We start from the raw sequence: 26,233 nt of genomic DNA on the forward strand, positions 1-26,233 counted from the left end.
CCTAAATAAAAAATATACTTGCTTTTATATATGAGTTTATCTCCCACCATATTTTAATATATTTTTATTGCTTTTGAGAACTTCATACATAAAAAAATACATATTTTGACTATATTTGCTACTCCCATTCCTCCCTCAACTTCCAGATCTACTACCTCCCAATAGCCTGTCTTCTCCATTTTTTTAATACACATTGATTATAATTTGTGCTGCTCATATTGTCAGAAGTGTGGGACCATCTTCTACTAAGCCCAGTAAAGACCTGCTACAGGTCTCACCCTTAAAGAAAGCCACTCTGCCTCAGAAGCCAACAACTGTCAGTAGGTCCTTGGCTCATGGTGGGGTCTCAAGACACCTCCCTCTTCCACACTAGGTTGCTAACTGCATTGATTTTGTATAGGTCTTTTCTAGCTGTTGTGAGCACAGTGGTTCTGTCAGGTCTAGAACTGTTTTGGTCCTTACGTCTTCTAGCTCTTACCGTCTTTCCGCCCCTCTTCCTCTGTGGTTGGTCCCTGGGCATTGGGGGCTTTGCATTTTTAATAACTCTTCTTACACAGGCAGATAATCAGTGTAAACATGCTTTAGCAGACTGACAGTTTGGAAAAGTGGGTCAGAATCTCTCACAGTCTTACTAATTTAATACATCCATGGCTAGGATTCTGGCTTACTTGCTTTGGGATGTTTTTCTTTTGTAGTTTTATTTTGATATTACAGGAAGTATATGACAAGTGTCCCTGTGTTGTTCCTGCACTGCCACGGCCCCCCACCCCATCCCAAAAGCAGTTTCCATCCCCGTACTCTCAAAAGCAGTTTCCCTCTGGCTCCTAAGGATCTCCAACTCCACCCCCCAAGCCCATTAACCACCCATCATTTTAGGGTTTTTCTTAGAATCCTAGTTATTACATGAAGATGTACTTTTAACAAATTTTGCACTCAAAATTCTGTTCAAAATTTGTACAATTCAGTCTTCCTGCTTTGCTTTATGGGATAAACTTTGATGATGACAGCAGATAGCAATTGAACATTGGCATGGCTGATTTTACCCTTAACAGGAGAGATGACTGTAGCTCCACCAGGTAAATTGTATAGCTGATATCACACAAGCTTGGTTTCAAATCTTCCTTTGCAACTGAAATTCCCAGTTTCATATACAATGAGTCCCTCAGGCTTTTTTTCTTTTGAGCTCAAAAGTATTTGCATTCATACTCAGAGAGGAATCCTTTTATATTAATGATGAATTTAGTTTCTGGCCACATCTGTTTGATTTTCTAAAATTAAAGCAGTCAAAATGACAAACGGTATTCCCAACACAGGGCCTACATCATTTATGGAGTGGAATGGTTTTAGATTTTTGTTTGTTTGAGATTTTCTCCTAATCCTAGTTGTGTGAGTATGGCTGAACATCTCTAGAAAGATAACCAAATTGATGCCCAACTTTGGATTTCAACTAAGCCCCAGGTACTGACAACTTGAATTGCCTGAGTTAACAAAATTAAAATGGTCTTACAATACAGTACTGAATTAAAAAGCAAATTTTATTTACTTATGTCTGTTATTTATTTTGTAGGTCACGGAACAAAAAACCAAAGGTAAGATTTTCATCCTCTTTCTGTGTTTTGCTGTCACAGCGCTGCTGACTCAGCCTACAATCCACTCAGAAGAGAGTGTGCAGTAATTAGGTGGGCTGCTCACAGTCGCTGCAGAGCAGTGATGACGAACTAAAGGTATTTGTTGTGTTTCTACTTGGCCTAACACTTTTAGGGAGCAAAAAGAGTAAATACTTTGTTTTAAAAGTATGTAAGTCATGATTTTGAACTAAACCCTTTCAAAACTTTTACTAGGGCAGTAACAAATGCCAACTCCTAGTTTCACGTGGGCATTACGGAGAGCACTTACAGATCGTGCTCCATGGAGTGTCACATCTAGATGTTCACAGTCTCCTGGACTAGAGCCTGGACTGTGCTTTTTAAAAGATGTCAAATTTTGAATAAATTAACTGCTTAAAAAACTGATGTGTTGCGAACAGAGTCAAGTCGCCCTTAGGTCACTCTCAGTCTAATAGTCTGTGGTTCTTTCTGCTTTCCTGGTTCTGATTCTGTAGCTTTGTTTGATAATGGTCACTTTGGGTTAGCAGGCTGTAATAGTAAGAGATAGAATTCCTTGAGCTAGTGCTTATTTTTGAGCAATTAAGTGTGCACAAAGGCGTCAAAATTTATAAGCCCAGGCTGCTGCCAGGCCTTGACATCTCTAGGCTGGAGTGCTTGTAGGTTTATGTGAAGTATCCATGAAGCCCATGACATGAAAAACACTGCCCTGTATTTAAAAAGGAAAAGAAAAAAAAAAAAATCCAGTACAGATAATGGAGATTTGGACTTGATACAAGATTAGGTGGTTTGGGTTCAGTTGGATTTGATTTGATCAGTTTGGTGACTTAACAGGCCAGAGCATGTCATTCAGTGATGGAAGGTCAGTAAAGGTGGTCAGTCTTCATAGATGCTTTATCTAAGATAGCTTTCGTAGAAAACATAATTATAAAGAATAAATTCTCAAATAATTACAAATTAATGCATTGTATTTCTAATCAAAGGCAGGTGGTGTTCTGGGAATTTATAGTGATTTAGAAAGTAAACTATGGGGAGATGTTGTTATAATTATCTTAATTGGTTGGGGGAGAACGCAGTCAACCCATAAGTAGCCTTTCTTTTAGAAAAATCCATCAAATATGTTTTTTTTTTTTTCTGAGCCTACTTAGAAAAGTTCTATGAATGGACTTTAGGAACTAATATTTATAGGACTTTTGTGTCTGAGAGACAGACAAAATCCCACTCTATAGCTGTAGCTAATCTAAACCTCATGGTGTTGACCAAGCTGGCCTTGACCTTTCAGTGATCCTCCTGCCTCTACCTTCTGAGGGCTGGGATTACAAACATGTGCTGGCGTATTAGAGGACCTTTGGAGTAAAGTTCAGATGAGAAAATTGGTGTTTTCTTGACGAGCCAGGCTCTGCGTTGGGAGAACATGGTAGAACTTGGGTTCCTAAGCCTGGCCACTTCGGCCAGCATCTGCCTCTGTTCTATATCATTGGTGGTGATTCCATCAGAAAACAAAGTTCATTAGGCATTCTCTCTCAAAAAATACCAGGTCTGTCCTCACACATGTTGTTCTTCTGCACACATCTTTAATCCCAGCACTCTAGAGGCAGAGGCTGTTGGATCTCTGTGAGTTCAAAGCCAGACTGGTCTGCAGAGTGAGTCCAGGACAGCCAAAGCTAAACAAACAAGTAAAAACAAAACAGAACAAAAAAAAAAAAAAATTTAAGCTTTCCTTTCTGTGCACTTCTTCTGCTTGGGTCTTTTTCATGCCTGCTACTCCCTCCTCCTGCTCCCTCAGTCAGAAAGTCAAGTCAGATAATCCTAAACAAACTGAGGGCCTAGCTTGGGTTCCCAAGGGATTTAATCCTTAGAACCAGAGAGAAGGCAGGAAGTTTCAACAACAACAGAAAAAGCATGTATATATTTATATTGAGGTATGTCAGATTCAGCAGCCTTGCTAGGTTTTATTCTGTTTCATGGTGAAGTCTGTTGGACACTCTTTACCTCATACTTCTCCCTGAGTTGACATTTCTGGTTCCCTGTTCCTCTTCCCAATGGCAGTTATCTTCCTTAGTGGTCTCCCCTTAAAGAATCTACTCTTTCCCTAGCAGAGAAAAAAGAAAAGACTGTGTTGGTGCCAAGTCTTGGGTTGTACAGGGATTTTAGTATATTTTTCTGTGTTTCAGAAAAGCAGTAGATGTTCTTCCTTTAACCTCCACATTAAAAAGTGTGGTGAGAACTCCAGAGAGGAGAGTAGGACAGAGATTTCAATTAGAAGTTCTTGGAGGACATGGGCTGGCTGTTCCTACTGCTCTACTAAAGGGAAGAAAAAGCACTTAGGCAAAAGTTTAGATTCTCTTTTGTGGCTATTAGACAGAAGCAAAACAGTTTTCAAAATTCTTCAATAGATCGGATTTAACTTAGGTGAAATTTAACAGGGAAAGAGTAAGGCTAGGGTTAAAAGCCCAATTACACAAACTACGTAATGGCGGAATTTGGCTATAACAATTTAGCCTTGTTAAAGGGTGCTGTAAAATAATGGTTGGCTTAATGAGAGCTGTTAGCATGGAGTGAAATGGCTGGTTTCTAAAAACTAACATGACCTTTAGCTGCAGAAAGTGTCCAGAGTGGGAATTGCAGGTCTGTAGTAGGCATCGGTATGGAAGGGGAAACTTGCATGGGCAGTTTGGGTCAGGTCGGCCAAAGAGTTTACCATGTATTTAAACCTGTTTAAATACGCAGGGTTGTGTGCCCATGACTCCTAACTGGGTATCCTCAGGTAGGTCTCTGATGGCTAAATCGAAAATGGCCACAGTAAAGATGTGCTTTGTATTTTTTTCAATAGGGCTTATTTTGACCCTAGAAGTCAGAGTCAGAGCAGTGGGAAAACATCCAACTTAGTGGATCAGTTTTTAGATACTGTGGTTCAAAGCATTAAATCAGAACCTTGCCTCATACCCCATTGGCACACATCTGAAGGAAAATATTTCCCATCAGCGTATCTGGGGTTGTGGGTCATTTTTCTACACTGGCTTCTGAATTTATTCCAAGAAGCGTATTATAGTAAGCGTGTTGCAGTGGCTCTGATAATTTAGACTATCTGCAGGTACTCCCCCACAGTATAGAGGTACTTGTGTGTTCTAGTAAGTAGGAGTATTTGGTTGGAAATGGAACTAGGGCTAGTGAGATAGAACAGTGGGCAGACTTCTGTAGGCTTGCCATTCAAGCCTAGTGATCTGGGTTCGATCCCTAGGTCCATGGTGGAAGGAGAAAACAAAAGCTCAGAAGTTGTCCTCTGACCACTACACGTGTTTTGTGGCATGTACACACCTGTATTGTCTCTCACACATCAATATCTTACACACACACACAAAATCATTAGGGAACTAGAGAGGAAACTAGCTGTCTCTAAGATGAATGAATATGATTTGTTGCAAAACACTCAGATTAGTGAGCACACACTTCTTATGTGGAAGGGAACGAGAATGGACAGTGCCTGGTTGGAAAGAAGGAAGCAGAGTTCATCTTTGTGTGTTTGGGGTGAGAGCAGATTGAGTCCTAAATGCTTCTAGGATGGAGTGTAAGTTTGGCGATGATTTCACTGTGCTAGGAGCACAGGATTGGGGAGCAAGTTGGAGGGGAAGGGGAAGAATAGAAAAGACCCAAGTTGGAGATGATGGTTTGGCAAACAACTACACAGTGATAATTAAAGCCTCTGCAGAAGTTTGTTCTCAATTAATTCAGTGTGAGAAGCAGGTAGGCCCCACCTGTCTGTTATGGGTAGATGGAGTTACCCTCCAGTTGCCATCCTCACACAGTGGTGACTGCATGTGCCCACACACGTGCACAAATAAATAAATGTAATTACAAAAAAACTTAAATATAAACTCGGTGCTAGGTGTGGTGACTGGAGACTTATACCCGTTACCCATCCGGCTCTTGAGAGACTGAGGTGGGAAGATGGTCATGAGTTGACGCTAATCTGAAGAAATCTGCAGAATAAAGCCCTGTTTGAAAATCCCAAATTGAGTGAGTGTATCTATCTATCTATCTATCTATCTATCTATCTATCTATCTATCTATCTCTATGCACATGGAGCTAATAGGCAAATTAACTACTATTTTGGAACTATAATTAAAAGGATGTTCCAAAGCTACTATAATTAAAAGGATGTTCCAGGGGCTGCTACTGTGTCTTAAAAGCCAGATCTGTCCTGCTACCTTTTTTTTTCTTTTGGAGATGGGGTTTCTCTCTGTGTAGCCCCGACTGTCCTGGAACTCACTATGTAGACCAGGCTAGCTTCAAACACAGAGATCGACCTGCCTCTGTCTCCCCAGTGCTGGGATTAAAGGTGTGCACCACTGCCTAGCTCTGCTGCTTATTTTCATACTGCCTGTGAGCAAGAGTTCTTTACATTTTTTCAGTTGTTTCAAAGAACAGTATCTGTGAGAATATAACATTTCTGCCTCACTGTTCTTGAATAAAGTCTTATTGAAGCACAGCCACTTTCACCCTCTGACTTCACCCTCCTAGTACACAGTTGACTTGTTGAAGCCAAAACCTTATGCCCAATGAGGGCTAAATATCTACTTTTTAAAGATTATTTTTATGTGCATTGGTGTTTTGTGGGCATGCATGTCTGGAGTTACACACAGGTATGAGCTGCTGTGTGGGTGCTAGGAATTGAACCACGGTCTTCTGGAAGAATTGCCAGTGCTCTTAACCACTGAGCCATCTCTCCAGCCCCTAAACATCTACTGTTTAACCTTGCTCCACAGTATGGAGGACCCCAGAGGAAAATGAGGAAGAATTGAAGAGCTAGCCAGAGTAAATCTCAGAAGAACCAGTAGTCAGGAGCTGCAGGCATGATGACAAGTGCCAGGTGTCTCTAGGCTGGCAGTGAAGACATTGGTAACTGGAGGAGGGAGTTACTGGATACAGAAGCTAGTGTGTGTGGGTGGAAGGTGAAGAAGCAGAGGCAGTGGGAGGGGGTCACTGAGGATCACACAGTGTGGGTTAGCAACTTGTACATGGGTCAATCTTTGAGATTTTAATTGGCTTTAACTGTTTAGTTTTGTGGTGCTGGGGATTGAATCTAGAGCCTCTAGCTTACCACAGAACTACATCCGTAGCCCTTTTACAAACATTTCTAGATGAAGGGCCATTAAGATGAAGGAAGTGGTAGCTTGTAATGTTTCTGTACAGTTGTTTGGTTTGTTGTACAAATACATAATTCAGAAGCTTGCCAATCAAACGTATTTTTCTCGTAGTTTATGTATTCACTTTACATCTCAATTGCAGCTCCCTCCCTCTTCTCCTCCCAGTCGTACCCTTTCACCCTCTTCCCCTCTGAAAAGGAGGGCCCCCAGTCCCAACACATCAAGTCGTATCAGGACTAAGTGCATCCTCTTCCACTGAGGCCAGACCAGGCAACCCAACTATGGAAAAGTGATCCAAGAGCAAGCAACTGTGTCCATGTCAGAGATAGTACCTACTCCAGTTGCTAGAAAACCCACATGAACACCAAGCTGTCCATCAGCTACATATGTGTAGGGAGCTTTTTTGGTGGTGGTTCAGTCTCTGTGAGCCCCCATGGTTAGCCCCCCCAGGTTAGTTGACTCTCTTGGTTTTCTTGTAGAGTTCTTGTCCACTCTGGGTCTCAGAACACTCCTCCATTGCTGGTGGGAGTGCAAACTTGTACAACCACTGTCGAAATCAATCTGGCATTTTCTCAGAAAATTGGGAATAGTTCTACTTCAGGACCCAGCCATGCCACACCTGGACTTATATACCCAAAAGATATTCCATCATATCACAAGGGTTTGTTTTTTTTTTTAAGATTTATTATTTATACAATTTCTGTATGTGAGTGCTCTATTTGTGTGTGTACCTGCCTGCAAAAAAGAAAGAAAACATCAGATCTCATTATAGATGGTTGTGAGCCACTATCTGGTTGCTGGGAATTGAGCACCTCTGGAAGAACAGCCAGTGATCTTAACTTCTGAGCCATCTCTCCAGCCCCCATAACAACATTTGCTCAACTATGTTCATAGCAGCTTTATTCATAATAGCCAGAAACTGGAAACAACCCAGATGTGCCTCAGCCAAAGAATGGATAAAGGAATACTACCTAGCTATTAAAAACAATGAAATCCTGAAATTTACAGGCAAGAGGATGGAGCTAGAAAATATCATCCTGTGATAACCGAGTGAGGTAACTGAGGCCCAAAAAGACACACATGACAGGAGCCCAGCATAACTGTCTTCTGAGAGGCTTCACCCAGCAGCAGATTGAAAGATGCTGAGACTCACGGCTCAGGGAATCTTGTGGAAGAGTTGGGAGAAGGATAGAGAGACCCGGAAGGGACAAGAAATCTACAATCAAACATTTCTTAAAGAACATGTTCCCTGGGGAAAAAAAAAAAAAAAAAAAGGAAAGAAAAAATGGCACCTTGCTGATGCATTCAGAAAATGAGGACAGTTAAAAGTTGAAACTGCAAAGTAAGAGAATGGTTAAAAGGGTGGTAGGAATAGGCAAGATTCAGTCAATAGAGTATGTAGTTTTTAAAGGTACATGAGTAGAAATTATAAAATAGGACACCAGTTTTCTTTTCAAGGTTTTTGTTTCCTGCAAAACAGAGACTAAGTTTATTTAAAGCATAGATTTTGTGGTTTTGGTGGGCTTGAACTCAGAGTTCAGAGCCAGGCAGTCACATCACTCCCTAAAGTAGGCATAGGCTTTCTCTGGCAAAGAAACAGACCTTGGGGCTTTTGAACAAAACAAACACGGTTTGGTGGCTAGAGGACTATTTATGCTTCAGCCTACAAGTCATTAACACCAAGAAGAGACCTGAAAAGCAGCACACCCAGGGCTGGCAGGCTCTGTCTGATGTCTCACACCCCAGACGGCTACCAGTTCTGATGTCTTAACTTTGAACTTGGAGGATCTATAAAAATGTGTGTGCTCCTGCCTAACAGCTGCTTCCTGTCCAGCAGGTGTCAAGAGTCCCCCTTTGCTTTGAAGTGTTACATTGACATTTACTTATGTGTATGTGTGCTCAGAGAGCAACTCACAGGAGTCATCTCATTCCAGCATGTGGTTCCAGGGATTTTAGACTTGTTTAAAAGCACCTCTCTTTACCTACTGAGCCATCTTGCTGTCTTTTTGTTTAAAGTTCATAGAAAACTGTAATACAGGAAAAAAAAAATCCAGAAGGCTCTTGCTGGGTCTTCCAACACAGATTTTCTGATCAAGTCCTGGAATTTTCAGCAGCTGAGCTCCAGGGACAGCACCGTATCAGAAAAAGTAGTGAAGCTGTGTTCTCATCATATTCGTACTGTCTTTGATATGATTAGGAGAAAATAACTCAGGAGTGTTGTACAAGGTTCTTGTACAGTGTACAGAACCAACCAGAATTTGGGGCTGAAGCAGCTGCGAGTAAAGTTAGACAGACCCTTACCTCAGGCTGCTGCTCCATCATTGTCAAAGGAGGCATGTGGCAACCTAGTTAACTTAGAGATCCTGACCCATTTGTAGATGGGCAAGCTTGCACACTAGCCGTTTGCTTTATTCTCATCAGAGAAACGAAGATTAGTAAATGGCATATGGAATAGTTCAGAACTATTACTAGTTATTTGTCCGTCATCTGCTATAGATTCTACAGAGGGCACTATGTTAATATTAGACAATGACAGGTTGAGTTTTTATCCTGCTCATCACATTACAGCCACCACCCTTTTACTATCTTGTGATTGGCTAAGAATAGACATGAGTTGCCTGGAACTTACTTCTGCCAACTATTCTTTTCTCCTGTCACTCACAGTATTCAGTAATGTCCAGTGGTGACTAGTCTGGGCCCCCGTTTTCTGATGATGTATCTCTCTCCTCATAAAGGAGGCAGTTAAATGGCAACATGCTGGCCCAGCATCATTTCAGCAGTCAAAGCAATACTGCTACTATGCTGGTTGGCAGGGACTTGGGCCACAGATAATCTCTGTAGTACCACCAGCCTCTGTGTGCTGAGCAGATTTTCTTGAGAGGAGTGGATGAGTTTCTTTTTTTTTTTTCAGGAAAATAATCAAAACTATTGTTCAAGCATAAGTAGTGAGTTTATTAAAAAAGAAAGAAGAAAGAAAAGAAAGACAGAATGGTGGTCTTCTGCTAGGAAGAAAGCAAAGAGGTGCAGTGCTAGGAACTTGCCTCTGTAGACAAGGTAAAGGTAGGAGCCAGCAGGTCCAGCAGGCTGCAGTAATTCCAAGGTTGCTCTGTACATTTCTATGCTGTTTGTCATTTCGTATCAATGAAAATGCTAAAACAGATTTTTAACACATAAAAGCTAAAAGATTTCTAATGTTTCTGTTACGTAAATAGTCACCGATAAGCTGTTTAATTAGGTGGCTATAGGAACCAAAGCAGGTGGAGTTTTGTATAGTCTTCTGTAGGTGCCAACTCTCTCCCACAGAAGGAGAGTGAATGACGGTTTCTGTTCTTGAGGGACTTCAGGCCAGTTAGAGAAGGATCAATATATAGAGACTTCAAATGTAATTCAGTATGTTGCTTTGTAGCATGCTCCTCTCCTCTAGTCAGGAACTTCAGAAAAAAGTTCACAGAATTCTTCAAAGAAATGGGATGATTTGTCTACAAGGTAACTCAGAGAGTAAAGACACTTGTCACCAGGACTGACAACCTAAGTTCCAGCCCTAGGACCCAGGACCCACATGCTAGAACGAGTCACCTCCCTCAGGTTGTCTTATGGCTTCCAAATGCTTACCATAGCATGTGTACACACAGAATCGAAAAATAAATGTAAATAAGTAAACAATTTTTTTATTAAAAAATTAGAGGCAGGGGCTGGAGAGATGGCTCATCAGTTAAGAGCACTGACTACTCTTCCAGAGGATCTGGGTTCATTCCCAGCACCCAAATGGCAACTCCCTGTCTGTAACTCCAAGATCTGACATCCTCACACAGACATACTTGCAGACAAAACACCAATGCACATAAAATAAAAAAGAAATTTTAAAAAAAGAAAGAAATTGGAGGCACATGTGGTGGTGCACACTTTAATCCAGCACACAGGAGGCAGAGGCAGGCCTATCTCTGAGTTCACAGTCGGCCTGGTCTACAGAGGACAGCCAGGGCTATACCGGGACACCTTGTCTTTAAAAAAAAAAAAAAAAAAGAAAGAAAAAGCAGAGGAAGGGAAGGGCCTCTGGGTTCCCAAGGACTTAGACACAACCATTTGTAACATTCAGGATTTGATGAAGTGAATAGTTGCTCAATTCTCCCCTTAATAGAATGTGCTGTTTTTGATTGGTTACTACTGTCACCTGTTACCACCACGTCTACCTAGTGAAGTGAGCATCCTGGCAGGAATCTGAAAAGACTGTCCCTTGAGAACAGAGTGAAAGATTTTTCTTGTTTGAATGATCTTATGTAAGCTTCTTTAAAACAGACTTTAGAAAAATGTATTTAATTTAGAAGACTTTTCCAACTCCTGTCTTTCAGTGCCCGAAGTGACGAAACCAAGTTTAAGCCAACCAACGGCCGCCAGCCCAATTGGCAGCTCTCCATCGCCACCAGTCAATGGTGGCAACAATGCCAAAAGGGTGGCAGTGCCGAACGGACAACCGCCAAGTGCCGCCCGCTACATGCCTCGGGAGGTGCCGCCGCGATTCCGTTGCCAGCAGGACCACAAAGTGTTACTAAAACGTGGGCAGCCCCCTCCACCGTCCTGCATGCTCCTTGGGGGTGGGGCAGGGCCTCCTCCCTGCACAGCACCTGGAGCAAACCCAAACAACAACGCACAAGTGACAGGAGCGCTGCTGCAGAGCGAGAGTGGGACGGCACCAGGTGAGACGCTGGTACCAGCTTCAAAGGGAGGGAAAAAGCGTTTCCTTTGCTTATTTTTGGGTATCGGTTCCATGAAGACCATTATTAATAAAGAGGTTTGTGTTGTGCAGCAGATGGGAGAGAATCCCCGCATAAACTGTGCATGGGCAGTTCTCTGAACTAGGTTGTACTATCTTGGCATGAAAGGATAGTAACAGCATGCTTTACCGCCTAGGTTCTATGGTTCCTTAGCTGTGTTCGGGAAGTGAGACTTGCATGGACTTTTTCTAAATCTTCCAGAGTCCTTTGCTTCCAGAATGATCACTTAGGTTGTTGTATAAATTCTGGAGAGAACACCAGATAATACCATTCTACAGTTTTTAACAAGAATTTGTTGATCAGTGTTTAATTGTAGAACCCATGATTTTGAGCTGTGTTCAACACTGTAGAATACAGATGTGAGAGACATTTCCTTGAGAGTTCTATTAGAAATCTTGAGAATTCTTTGTCTTTTGAAATGGGATCTTAGGTATAGCCCAGGTTGGTATCAGACTAATGATCCTCCTGCCTCAGATTTTGAGAGCATATGCTACCAAGAGTTTTTGAATAAATATTAAGTCAATAAATAGCAGAGTTTTCCAGTTCCTTTAAAAAAAATGTGCCTTTTTAAGTTATATTAAAATTTGGAGCTTAAGCTAGAGAGAGAGCTTAGCAGGCAAAGATGGTTGCCACCAAACTTGACAGTCTGAGTTCCATCTTCAGGCCCCATCCACATACTGGAAAAGAACTGACTCCCAAAGTTGTCTTCTGACCTCCATATGTACACATTAGTACACACACAAATAAGTAAATAAAGGTTGTTTCCAGATTCTGGCTATTATTACAAAAAAAGGTGCTGTGAAAATAGTTGAGCAAATGTCCTTATTGAATGGTGGGGCATCTTTTGGATATATGCCCAGGAATGGTATAGCTGGATCTTCAGGTAGTGCTATTCCCAATTTTCTGAGAAAGCACCAGATTGATTTCCAAAGTGGTTGTACCTGTAGTGGAGAAGGTTCCCCTTTCTCCATATCCTCTCCAGCATGTGTTGTCACTTCAGATTAAACTTAGCCATTCTGATTGGTGTAAATTGCAATCTGAGTTGTTTTGATTTGCATTTTCCTGATAACTAAGGATGTTGAGCATTTAAGAGTGGATACAGAAATTGTGGTACATTTATACAATAGAATACTACTCAGCTATTAAAAACAAGGAACTCATGAAATTTGCAGGCAAATGGATGGAACTAGAAAAGATCATCCTGAGTGAGGTAACCCAGAAGCAGAAAGACACACATAGTATATACTCACTTATAAGTGGATATTATCCATATAATAGAAGATAAACATACTAAAATCTACAGACCTAAAGAAGCTAAACACTATGAGGACCCTAGGGAGGATGCTTAAATCTCATTCAGAATGGCAAACAGGATAGACACCAGAAGCTGTGGAAGAGAGGAAACAGAATGGGAGCCTTCTGTAGAGGGGATGGAAGCAGATACTGAGACTCAGGGCCAAACTTTGGGCAGAGCGCAGGAGTCTCATGGAAAAGGAGGGGCCTGGGGTTAGAAGGACACGGAGGGGACAAGAGACCAGCAAAGCTAAAGAATCAGCCTGGGGGCTTCTGCAGAGACTGATGTACCAACCAAGGACCATATATGGAGAGGACCTAGACCCCCTGCTCAGATGTAGCCGAGTGGCAGCTCAGTCTTCATGTGGATTCCCGAGAATAAGGGGAGCAGGGGCTGCCTCTGTCATGAACTTGGTTGCCTGCTCTTTGCTCACTTGCCCCTGGTGATGAGGCCACAGAGGAAGAGGATCCAGGTAGTCCTGATGAGACTTGACAAGTTGTGGGCAGATGGCAGAGGAGGAGAACTCCCCCTTTCAGTGGCCTAGGGGAAGGGGATGAGGGGGGAAAAAAGGGAGGGTGGGGCTGGGAGGAGTTGAGGGAAGGATATACAATGAATAAATTGTGAAAAATATTAAAAATATGCAAAAAAGTGAGTAAATAAAGGTAATTGTAAAAACAAAATTTAAAGGCAAAACACTAGACTATTATCAGTTAGAATATTATCAAGCATAGATAAGACCAGCCATCTCAATTGTTAAGATTCTGTCCTTGCCATTTTACATTCTGTGTAGTGTTTTTTAATTCATAGTAATTACAAACTGCTTGTCTAATGGAGAAATTAGTTTAGAATAATTCTTATTAAAACACGTCTTCCTTGTCCCTGCCTCCTACCAGATATTGTATATTCTACTGAAATATGTGCTAAACAGTACTGATTTAATCCCTTTGAGTCTAAACTCATCTGATGCATACTCTTGCATCTCAGCAGCTATCTCAGGGACACTTATTCAGTGAAGGCTTATGGAGCAGAATGCACAGGATACTATGTAGAATTTAGCAAGAAATTCTCGTAGATGAAAAGACCAATGCGGGAAAGGATGTGAACAGAGGGCTATGAAAATGGCTCTTGCTGGAGGCAGGTGTTTTTTTTTTTTTTTTTTTTTTTTTTTTTTTTTTTTTTTTTTTTTTTTCACAAGCTTAGAGGTAGCTTCACAGATGAAGCGACATTTAAAATTTGTCTATAAAGATGAATAAATTTCACTGTGTGGACTTGGAAGAAGAAAGCAGTAGATGCCAGCCTAGAATGGTGCCCTAAGAAAGAAGGCATGTTTATGGACTTGTAGACATCTTCATAGAGAGTTGTAAAAGATACAACTGGAAAGGCTGGTTGGCCTTAGGTCATAATGAAACTAACCAAAGGTTTTGCTTTTCTATGCACTAAGGAATTGTTAAAAATAAAGGCCTGATGATCCAAGTTCCAGTGCCTAAGACCCACATAGGCATACAAGGAGAAAACTAGCTCTAGCAAATGTGCTCTGACTTCCACACTGGCACCATAGCTTACATATGCATACACACAGTCATGTAAGGGGATGACTCTAGATGCTATATTAAAACCACTCAGGAAAATTGACCAGGTAGACAAGCCAGCCTGGGGATGCATTGAGCTTTCCTGTTGCTGTGTGCAGCTGTGATTGACAGATGATCTCTTTCCTAGAGTCAACCCTTGGAGGTGCTGCTGCTTCAAATTATGCAAATTCCACTTGGGGCCCGGGAGCCTCCTCCAACAACGGCGCCTCCCCCAACCCAATTCACATCTGGGACAAGGTGATTGTAGACGGGTCTGACATGGAAGAGTGGCCTTGTATTGCCAGCAAAGACACTGAATCTTCTTCCGAAAACACCACCGATAACAACAGTGCCTCAAACCCTGGCCCTGAGAAGAGCACTCTGCCAGGAAGCACCACTAGTAACAAAGGCAAAGGGAGCCAGTGCCAGTCTGCAAGTTCCGGGAACGAATGTAATCTTGGGGTCTGGAAGTCTGACCCTAAGGCTAAATCTGTTCAATCTTCCAACTCTACTTCAGATAGCAACAGTGGACTAGGAAACTGGAGGAATGTGAGTGGTCAAGACAGAATTGGACCTGGCTCTGGCTTCAGCAACTTTAACCCAAATAGCAACCCATCTGCCTGGCCAGCGTTGGTCCAAGAAGGAACTTCTAGGAAAGGGGCACTGGAAACAGAAAATAGTAGTTCCAGTGCACAGGTTAGCACAGTAGGCCAGGCATCCAGGGAACAGCAGTCAAAGATGGAAAATGCGGGTGTTAATTTTGTTGTCTCTGGCAGAGAACAGGCTCAAATTCATAACACTGATGGACCAAAAAATGGAAACACTAACTCCTTGAACTTAAGTTCACCAAACCCCATGGAAAATAAGGGAATGCCCTTTGGAATGGGCTTGGGGAACACCTCCAGGAGCACTGATGCCCCTTCACAAAGCACTGGAGATCGAAAGACTGGGAGTGTTGGGTCTTGGGGTGCAGCTAGGGGGCCTTCTGGAACTGACACAGTCTCTGGACAAAGCAATTCTGGAAATAATGGGAACAATGGAAAAGACAGAGAGGACTCCTGGAAAGGAGCTTCTGTTCCAAAATCAACTGGGTCAAAAAATGACTCTTGGGACAATAACAGATCTACGGGTGGGTCCTGGAACTTTGGCCCTCAGGACTCTAATGACAACAAATGGGGTGAAGGGAACAAAATGACATCTGGGGTCTCTCAGGGAGAATGGAAACAGCCGACTGGGTCTGATGAGTTAAAAATTGGAGAATGGAGTGGTCCAAACCAACCAAATTCTAGCACTGGAGCATGGGACAATCAAAAGGGCCACCCCCTCCCTGAAAACCAAGGCAATGCCCAGGCTCCCTGTTGGGGAAGATCTTCCAGCTCCGCAGGAAGTGAGGTTGGAGGTCAAAGCACTGGAAGCAACCACAAAGCAGGAAGTAGCGACAGTCATAATTCAGGCCGTCGGTCATACAGGCCCACACATCCTGATTGCCAGGCTGTCTTGCAGACTCTTTTGAGCCGAACTGATTTGGACCCCAGGGTGCTCTCAAACACTGGCTGGGGCCAGACTCAAATTAAGCAGGACACAGTGTGGGATATTGAAGAGGTGCCAAGACCTGAGGGGAAATCTGACAAAGGAACTGAGGGGTGGGAGAGCGCTGCCACACAGACCAAGAACTCAGGGGGCTGGGGAGATGCACCCAGCCAAAGCAATCAAATGAAGTCTGGATGGGGGGAGCTCTCAGCCTCGACAGAGTGGAAAGACCCCAAGAGTGCAGGAGGCTGGACCGACTATAAGAACAACAACTCTTCTAACTGGGGAGGAGGACGAGCAGATGAAAAGACACCTTCCTCTTGGAATGAGAGTTCCTGCAAGGATCAGGGGTGGGGAGGTGGGCGCCAACCCAACCAAGGATGGACTTCTGGGAAGAATGGTTGGGGTGAGGAGGTTGATCAAGTGAAAAACAATTGGGAAAGCTCTGCAAATAAGCCTGTATCTGGGTGGGGTGACGGAGGGCAGAATGAAATTGGAACTTGGGGTAATGGTGGGAATACAAACCTAGCTTCAAAAGGTGGGTGGGAAGATTGCAAAAGATCCCCTGCGTGGAATGAGACAGGCAGACAGCCCAATTCCTGGAATAAACAACACCAACAGCAGCAGCAGCCGCCACCACCGCCACCACAACCAGAGGCTTCTGGTTCATGGGGAGGCCCACCCCCACCACCTCCGGGCAGTGTTCGACCTCCTAATTCCAACTGGAGCAGCGGTCCCCAGCCTGCAGCCCCTAAGGATGATGAACCCAGTGGTTGGGAGGAGCCGTCCCCACAGTCAATTAGTCGAAAAATGGACATCGATGATGGCACTTCAGCTTGGGGAGACCCTAACAGTTACAACTACAAGAATGTGAACCTATGGGATAAGAATTCTCAAGGGGGCCCAGCACCTCGGGAACCAAACCTGCCTACCCCAATGACCGGAAAATCAGCATCAGGTAGGTACCCACTCTCTTTTCATAGGTCTTGGTAAAAGAATCTGGTTCAAGTCCTGACTGTTAAGATACATCTGTTTAACTTACTCTGAGGGTTGTCTCTCCAGTTCTAGCTCTGTTGCTCCAAGAAGCTATTTCTGTAGGGCACCAGAGATGCATCTGCTCTAATACATGACAGCGGTCTTTCTGGGTACAAGGAAAAGATAACACTCTTGGTTCTAGAATTATCTGCAGTTGGATTGGTCTGTATAAGAAAAAACCAAACAGGCTTATTTCTTGCGAAACAAACTACTAGGTTTAAAACTAAAGAACTAGCCAAGCATGGTGGAACATACTTTGAATCCCAGCACTCAGAAGGTAGAAATAGGCAGATCTTTGTGATTCAGGACCAGCCTGGTCCACAAAGCAAGTCCAGGACAGCCAGGGCCTTGGCTGGCCTGGAGCTCACTCTGTAGACCAGGCTGGTCTCGAACTCAAGGATCCACATTCGTCTGCCTCCCTGAGTGGTGGAATTACAGGTGTGCCCCACACCCAGTTTACTCTTTAACTTACCTAGACTCACACTTGACAATACTGTAAAGCCTTATGTTCATATACTGGACTCTTTGGACTATAGAAAAGATGAGAATCTTTGCATCTTGGGTTTCTCACTGTAATCTTAGAAATTTCATTCCTAAATCTTGTTCTGATCTATTACAAATGTACCTAAGCTTTAACTTTAATAGGGGAAGGGATTATACTTCCGCAGTGATCATCTTGCTTTTTTTGTCACCGTTTTTAGGAGGCAGAGGCAGGGATTCTGAGAATGGATCCCAGGGCCTTTTCCTGGTAGACACACAATATTCCTATTATGTCCTCACTATTTTCATGTATGATTAAGCTTTTTGTTAGCACATACAGGTTTTTTGTTTTTTGATTTTTTGGTTTTTTCAAGCCAGCATTTCTTTGTGTAGCGTTGGCTGTCCTGGACTCACTTTGCCGACAAGACTAATCTCAAACTCACAGCAATCCACTGCCTTTGCCTCCCAGAGTGCTGGCATTAAAGATGTGCACCACCATGCCTTTTATCTTTTAATTGCTTCATGTGAAGTTTTCATTTTATGAGTTCGTTTTTGTCTAACCTGTCTCTGGTAGATATTTAGTTGCACTTTACCCACAGTAGGTATAACCTATTTCCTTCTGATATTTAAGTTGTTTCATTTTTTCTAGAGTTAATATAGTAAGCATTGTTGTACATATAATTTCATCACCTTAGTACATTTTTCAAGGGTAGATTTTTCCTGGCAGTGAGTTACTGGGTCACTTTGAAAAGTGGCTTTGCCAAATGCCCTTCATAAAGGTTGAATTTGTTTCTGCCCCATTCACCTCCACTGGATGTTAAGTAGTCAGTGGATCCTTAAAGACACACATTTCCTTTTTGCAGTCTGGAGCAAAAGCACACCACCTGCTCCAGATAATGGGACTTCAGCCTGGGGTGAGCCAAGTGAAAGCAGTCCTGGGTGGGGTGAAATGGATGATGCAGGAGCATCGACCACAGGCTGGGGAAACACACCTGCCAGCGCTCCCAATGCCATGAAACCCAGTAAGTAGACTTGGTTTTTAACTTGAGGAATTCCTTGTTCATTAGGAAATCAGGCATTTTTGGTGAGGGCTATTTTATTGAAAGTGCTTATTCAATGCACGTCATAACCTGAAACACTAAATAGCAACAAATGGTAGTAGATGTCATTTGCATGTGTTAGAATATTTACAATGAGCTAAAAGCCATTTATATTGCTTTAAAAACAAATTAATGGCTGGGCATGGTGGCACACAGCTTTATTCTCAGCACTCAGACTGAAGCAGGCAGATGGATTTCTGTTAGTTCAAGGCCAGCCTGGTCTACATAGTGAGTCCTAGGACAGCCAGAGCTCATGGTGAGACCCTGTCTCAAAAAAATAAAAATAAAATACGGCTGGAGAGATGGCTCAGTGGTTATGATCACTGCATGCTCTTCTAAAGTCCTGAGTTCAATTCCCAGCAACCACATGGTGGCTCCCTCTTCTGTTGTGCAGGTGTACATGCAGGCAGAACACTGTATATATAATTTTAAAATTTTAAAAGATAACAAAATAAAAACAAATGCAAGCTCCTCAAGCACTTGTCTTCAGGTGTTCCTGAGTTTGTTCCCCAGACCCACATTGCAAAAGAGACCCAAGTTCAAAACTTGTTCTTCGACAATATACATGCATGTGCACACACAAATGATAAATGAACGTAAAGAAAAAAACTAGGTATAGTATCTAGCCAGAAATTAAGGTGACTTCTCAGTCATCTATTCACATTAGAAAATGTTAGTTTCTGTTTGTTTTGTTTTTAGTCTGAGAAAGATGTCAAATTTTTAAGGGAAAAATAAGCTACACTGGATGTAACTGGCAATTTACAGTCACTATAACCTGCAAAACTGTTATTTGCTTGAGAGTTTCGTGTCAGGTCCACATTTCTGCTTGACTGTAACTTTCTTAAACATAGTAAGCATGTTTACTTCTACAGGTTACTGTATAGCAAACTTAAGGGTTGGGGTTTTTGGTTTTGTTTTGTTAAATAATGGCATTTTATGGAATGCTCAAATTTTTAGATAAAAGGATTTAAGTGTATCCCATGATACTCAGGACTCTTATATGAGGAATATATTAGATTTAATATAAAATTCACAACCATGTCTATGGGACTTTGTTACATTTTAAAAGCTTTGATCCTCTCCACTTCATAGTGTCTGGAAATTTTTGAAGACCTTGTTCTCATGATTTCCACTGTGAAGTCGGTTGTGTTATGGGAAATGGCATATAGATGACAAGGCCTGACACAGATTGTTGAGCGGGGCTGTGTTAGCATATTGTTTTAAAACTCTCATTTAGATTTATTTTTCTCTTTTTCTCCTTACACTACCCAAATCCCTTCCAACACTGCAACACCAGGGTAGGAGGGAGAAAGGATTAGTGGGAAAGGGGTCCCAGGTATCTTAGCTGCTTCCTGCTGGTTAGGGTCATCAGGTTCCTTGGAGCCAGTCCAGTCCTCATTTCATGAGATCTCCAGCTTCTTGTCTCACAACAGCAACCAGAAGCAGTAAGGGGGAAGCAGGAGCCGCCTTGTTCTTTCTTGGAGCCTACATACGCTAGGCTCTGGCATTTATTCCCCGGTGTCCTCAAATTTAAACTATGTGCAGCTGACAAAGAGCTCCTCTCAGAGCCCAGATGAGGCAAATAGTCTGCTGCCATGAACCATCTGAATCAGTCCCACATCCCCCACCTGGGACCAAAACAAAACCATGTTTTACATCCACAACATTTTCCCCCTTTCTGTATTTAAAAAAAAAAAAAGGTTTTTCTTTTAATATAAAGGGAACTTAACTGTTGCTTTCGTGAAAGAACCAAACCCTTTAGATCAATAATTTCTTTTATAACCTGCTATCTTTCCACTTCTCTTTTTCTGAATCGACTCATACTTGTTGCTGTTGAGCCTCGACCTAGATTCCTAAAGGCCAGAAATTACCTGAACATTCTGCAGAGAACCCAGTGCTACCAGAAACTGTGGATTCTCTTCTCTGGCAGAACCTACTGTATTTCTCAGAGTTAATGCACGGTTCCATTGTATGCCCTAAGGCTGCATTAAGCATTTCTGTTATCTAAAACTTTTGGCAGCTACTGGGAAAGCTAATGGTGTTACTCTCTTAACTGAGGATGCTACTTTGGCAGCTTAGTTTGCTCAAGATTAACGTTTTTTTTCTTGAAATGGGCTTTTTGCCTTTAACCTTCTCAGCTTGTACAGCCCTCTGCACCTCCTGGCTCCCCAGCCTGCCCAGAGGCTGTGGGAACTTGACACCAAAAGTGCACAAAGCAGGGCTGGGATGAATTGTGGAGAATTCCCGCTCTTAGTTGCCAGGCATTCTCCCTCTACCAATGACGCTTTTGCTTTCCAAGCATTTCAACCTCTACCCACAAGTTTTCTAGTTGCAATCCTTTCTAATTGTTCAACCATTCTCCTAACCTTTAAAATGGAATGCAGGAAGACAACGAGGCAAAACCAGAGAATCCCGTTTGGGAGTAAAGTGGGAATAAAACCATCAGTAGCAGTGGCAGTAAACCTTATGCTTGTATTCTGAAAGGTATTTCCATCTCTCCATACCCTGCTGTCTCCTCTGTTTCTCCCTCCTCCACCCCAATCCCTTCCATCACCCCAACACCAGGTAGGAGAGAGAAAGGGTTCTTAGCTGCTTCCTGCTGGTTAGGGTCATCAGGTTCCTTGGAGCCAGTCCAGTCCTCATTTCAGGAGATCTCCAGCTTCTTGTCTCACAACAGCAACTAGGAGCACTAAGGAGGAAGCAGGAGCAGCCTTGTTCTTTCTCGGAGCCTCCACACTCTCTGGGGCTGGCATTTATTCTCTCTCCAGTGTCCTTAGATTTAAACTATGTGCAGCTGGCAAAGAGCTCCTCTCAGAGTCCAGATGAGGGAAATAGTTTGCTGCTGTGGACCATCTGAATCAGCCCCACATCCCCCACCTGCGATTAAAACAAAACCATGTTCTATCCACAACAAGACTGTGGGATTTTTTTCTGGGACTTTCTCAACTTTGGAATCACCTCTCCCCCACCATAAAAGCCATCATTTTTCTTTTCACATCCTGTGGTATCTCTGTTAGTTAGGACCATTTGTATTTGAAGCCCGAATCCTCTCTTTGGGTAATTTGAATGTGTAATGTTCAGAAGAAGAGGTAAATTATTCCACTGACACTGACATGGTATGCTCTTCCACAGCCAAAAATGTTTTACGTTTCACACTGAGTCCTATGATTAAAAATCAGATACAACTGGGAGCCGTGGCACATGTCTTTAATCCCAACACTTGGAGAAGCAGAGGCAGGTAGAGTTCGAGGTCAGCCTGGTCTACAGAATGAGCTCCAGGGTAGCCAAGGATATACAGAGAAACCCTATCTTAAAATATATATATATATATATATATATATTATAAATATATATTAGATATATTAAAAAATTAATTAAAAAAAACAAGACAAGGAACAAGTTCTTTTCCTATTGAGTATAAAGTTCAGGGCATCCTGCTTGCTAGGCAAGTGCTGTACCACTGAGCTATTGCCTAAGTCCACTCTTATAAACGTGTGTGTGTGTGTGTGTGTGTGTGTATGTGTGTGTGTGTTGGAGGTCAGAGGACAGTTTTGTGGAGTTGATTGTCTATTTTGTTGTTGTTTGTTTGTTTGTTTGTTTGTTTGTTTGTTTGAGACAAGCTTTCTTTGTGTAGCCTTGGCTGTCCTGGAACTCCCTATGTAGACCAAACCGGTCTCGAACTCACAGAGAACTGCCTTAAAGGAGCTTGATTCTCTACTTTTGAAAAACATTTCATTCAGATACCAGGGAACAAAATCAGGTTGTCAGTCTTGGTGGCAAGCACCTTTACCACTGGACCATCTTACTGAGCCCACTTTTTTTTCTAAGTTTACGTTTTATTGGTATTGTGTGTGTGTGGGTGTTTTTCCTGAGTGTACATCTGTGCACCACATACATGCAGTGCCCTCAGAACTGTCAGATGTCCTGGGACTGGAGTTACAGAGTTATGAGCTGCTATGTGAGGGCTAGGAATTGAACCTGTTTCTCTGAAATAGCAGTCAGTGCCATTTCCCTGGACGCATTTTTATTTTATTTCTAATAATTTATTTTTATCTGTACACATTAGTGTTTTGCCTGCATGTATGTCTGTGTAAGGGTGTCAGATCTTGTAGTTACAGACAGTTGTGAGCTGTCATGTGGGTTCTAGGAATTGAACCTGGGTCCTCTAGAGAAGCTGTCAGTGCTTTTAACCACTGAGCCATCTCTGCAGCCCCAGACCCATTTTTATAAATGGATCAGTATGCTATATATGTATTTGGTTTTAAACCTGGTGCTTATCAGAAGATGACATAAAGCCTGTGCTTGCACGATACACATATAATGCAGGGTTGTATAAAACTGTAACCCTTTGTACCATCTAGCTGTCAATACTTTGAGTAATAGTCCTGCCTATTGCTCCTCCATCAGAAAGTCTCTTTGTGTGACTAAGATGAACTCCATGGAAGAGTCATGGTGTTCACTTGAACCTACTATAAACAGAGATGCCACAGTTAGAAGAACCAGCCACCATGTGCTTTGCAAGTGGCAACTTATTTGGCTCTCATAGGCCTGGTCTTCGCCTCAAGGATAGCGCCAGTCACTGGAAGTTGTACAGGGAAGAGCCACTTACAAGCTCCTTTTTGGAGGGAAATGAATGATTTCTGGCAAACTTGATATTAACAATATTTGTTCAAAGGGTGTGGTGATAGAACAGACTGGAAACTGGTGTCCAGGGCCCTCCTCTTTTGATGGTCCCGTTTTCTTTTCTTCTCCCATTCTGCCCTCTGTGTGCTCCTTCTTTGTTATTAAAGCTACACACATCTAGGATCCTCCTCAGTAGCTAATGCATTTTGAATATATTTGTGGACCTAATCAGCTTCAACCAACCCCATGGCTTTGTGGGGCTTTTGCTGTTTGTTTGTTTGTTTGCTCATTTATTCGAGATAAGGTCTTTCTGTGTAGCCTTGACTGTCCTGGAACAAGGCTTGCCTAAAACTCAGAGATCCACCTGTCTCTGAGGGCTGGGATTAAAAGGTATGTGCCACACCACCCGGTGGCCTTGTTTTTCACTCACATTTTTATTTCTGCTTCATCCCAAACACAGTAGACAGTTATGTTTTGGTCATAACTATTTGAAATGCCTACATTTGGTAGTGTAAAGCAAAGACTTTGCCACAGCAGTCATCATCACTAAGAGGAACCAGTTTATTCTCAGTGAAATGCAAAATTCACACTCATTCATATGCAACACACAAGCACACAGTTTTTGTTGGTTTGTTTGGAATAGGTGTCTAAAATATTCCATACTGGCCTCAAACTTATGATAGTCTTCCTGCCTTAGTCTCCCAAGTGCTGGGATTACAGGTGTGTTTCACCACCGAGTTCTAAAATTCTTTATAGTAGCAATGAGTTCTTTTAAGTCTTGAAATCACTATCTCCTTGGGTCCAGGACAAACCATAGAAGTAAGTAGTCAAAAGATCTTGATTGTAAGGTCTTGTCTGCCCTCTTAAGTATGAGTAATGCATTTGCCTTGCCACCTGGATGGAGTGGACAAAACTGCAAAGATCATAAAATGCTATATGCACAAAGAATGTCTCTGTTTGTTACGTGTACCTACTGCCAAGAACTGATTCACTCTTTCCTTAAAGATTCCAAATCTATGCAAGACGGCTGGGGGGAGAGTGACGGGCCGGTCACAGGAACTCGCCATCCTAGCTGGGAAGAGGAAGATGATGGAGGAGTCTGGAACACCGCCGGCTCTCAGGGAAGCACTTCCTCCCACAACTCAGCAAGCTGGGGACAAGGAGGAAAGAAACAAATGAAGGTAGTGCTTTAGAAATGCTTCAGTTTGCTTACCCACTCCTAGAATGCAAAACTGAGAATTTGTTCTTGGAAGGCATGAGGCAGCTGACGTCACCGAGATCATAAGTTAGAAGAAAAGTATTTCCTTATAAATTAATAACTACTTCCCTTGTGCCCACTAATCTTCATATCCCATGGCTCTGAAATATTGAAGTAGCACTTCCGGTAAAATGTAATTTGTAAGGTAGAGGTAATTGAGTTTTGGTTTCCATGTTATAATTTATTTTAATTCCTGAGGCCTGCTTGTATGCTTTTGCATTTAAAGACAAAGAAGTGTTTTGGGCAAATCTCCATGGAAATGTAGAAAAGTCACTGAATAGAACTGGTTCTCCCAGTGGTGATCAGTGGGTCTTGGTTTACCTGATTCATCCCAAGGCTCAGAGCCCTTCTCCCAATAGAATGAAACCCAATTGTTAGCACTGCTATAACTAAATTCTTTCCTCCCATCCTGTGCCAGGCTCTGCCTTCCAAACACCTTGCTTTCCTTATAAAACCAAGTGTCCTCTTGGAATATCATGAGTTTATTACTGATTTTATAGTCCTGGGGACAGAGCCCAGAGCCCTGAGAGTGATAGGCAAGCACTCTACTGCTGCCTTTGCATAGGGCGCTAGTATTTCATCTGCAGCCATGGTCTTTGCACCTGAACCACTGTCTTGACACATTCTCCTCTTTACTCTAGCTTTTTCCTCTACTCTCACTCTCTCTCACTCTCACTCTCACTCTCACTCTCACTCTCTAGAAATAAGTTGTGCAGTGGTGGCTCAAGCCTTTAATCCCAGCATTTGGGAGGCAGAGGCAGGTGGCTCTCTGTGAATTTGAGGCCAGCCTCGTCTATAGAGCAAGTTCCAGGATAGCCAGGCCTACACAAAGAAACCCTGTCTTGAAAACCCAAAATTCAAGGTGTTGGGCTGGAGAGATGGCTCAGCGGTTAAGAGCACTGGCTGCTCTTTCAGAGGACCTGAGTTTGAGTCCCAGTACCCACATGGCTGCTCACAACCACCTGTAACTCTAGTCTTGGGGGATCTGATGCCCTCTTCTGTCTTCTCTGGGCACCAGGCACACATGTGGTACACAGACATACACCCATGCAAACAAAATTAAAAATTACCTTTAAAAAAAAAAAGGAGAAAAGAAATAAGAATAAGAAGCATATATCCATGATGTGCTTAATTTGAACCTGAAAGCCGGCTCTGTGAAACGCATCTTAGCCAGTATCCTCCCAGGCTTCAGATCCCCAATACTGTCCCACAAGACCCTCAGGTGGCCGTCACCTGGCCTTCAGTCCTTGTCCTGAAGCTGTGGGTTTCAGGATCCTAACTTTTTCTCTGTAGGGTGGAACAGTTGGTTTCTGTTAGAGTATTTGGTTGAAGCAGTTTTTTCCTGGGTTTCCCTTCTCTAAGGACTTGTTCTGGTCACTAAATCGCACTACAGACACTGCTCAGCATCTTGGTGACTCTCCCGTTGCACGGCCTGCTTTGTTAGCTTTGTTAGCTTTTGGTCATTTACAAATTATCAGTGGATCCAGATTAGCTGAGTGAAAGAGCCTAACTGAACCCTCCCACTCAGGTGGCAATCAAGATTTAATTAATTGGGATGCTTCAGTTCTGATGCCAGTGATTCTGACCTTTAATTTTAATACTAAGTACTTTTTTTTAATGTGATAAAATACACATAATGTAAAAATTGTCATCTTAACCATTTGTAAATATGCAGATCAGTGGCTTTAAGTATGTTCACACAGTTTTCTTTTAAAACTGAAAGCTCTGCATTAGTAAACTCATCTCTACTTCCTTCCAGGAGGACTCTTTTATTTGTGTGTGTGTGTGTGTGTGTGTGTGTGTGTGTGTGTGTGTGTGTGT

The 26,233-nt window shown here is 42.6% G+C and overlaps 1 protein-coding gene across 4 annotated transcripts in view; it reads left to right on the forward strand.

Annotated features, from left to right (window-relative positions):
* Positions 1 to 26,233, forward strand: part of Tnrc6b (trinucleotide repeat containing adaptor 6B) — a 221,872-nt gene that overhangs the window by 153,722 nt on the left and 41,917 nt on the right. For 3 of the 4 annotated variants that reach the window (XM_055603110.1, XM_055603107.1, XM_055603108.1), the window contains 5 exons: positions 1,568 to 1,589; positions 11,102 to 11,446; positions 14,535 to 16,874; positions 18,295 to 18,453; positions 24,160 to 24,335. In XM_055603110.1, the coding sequence (XP_055459085.1) occupies positions 1,568 to 1,589; positions 11,102 to 11,446; positions 14,535 to 16,874; positions 18,295 to 18,453; positions 24,160 to 24,335 (3,042 nt within the window). The remainder of the gene's footprint in view (positions 1 to 1,567; positions 1,590 to 11,101; positions 11,447 to 14,534; positions 16,875 to 18,294; positions 18,454 to 24,159; positions 24,336 to 26,233) is intronic. The other variant, XM_055603109.1, reaches the window with a different exon arrangement.

Source organism: Psammomys obesus, unplaced genomic scaffold, assembly GCF_907164565.1.
Source record: "Psammomys obesus unplaced genomic scaffold, mPsaObe1.curated_primary_1811, whole genome shotgun sequence".
Taxonomy (NCBI): Eukaryota; Metazoa; Chordata; class Mammalia; order Rodentia; family Muridae; genus Psammomys; species Psammomys obesus.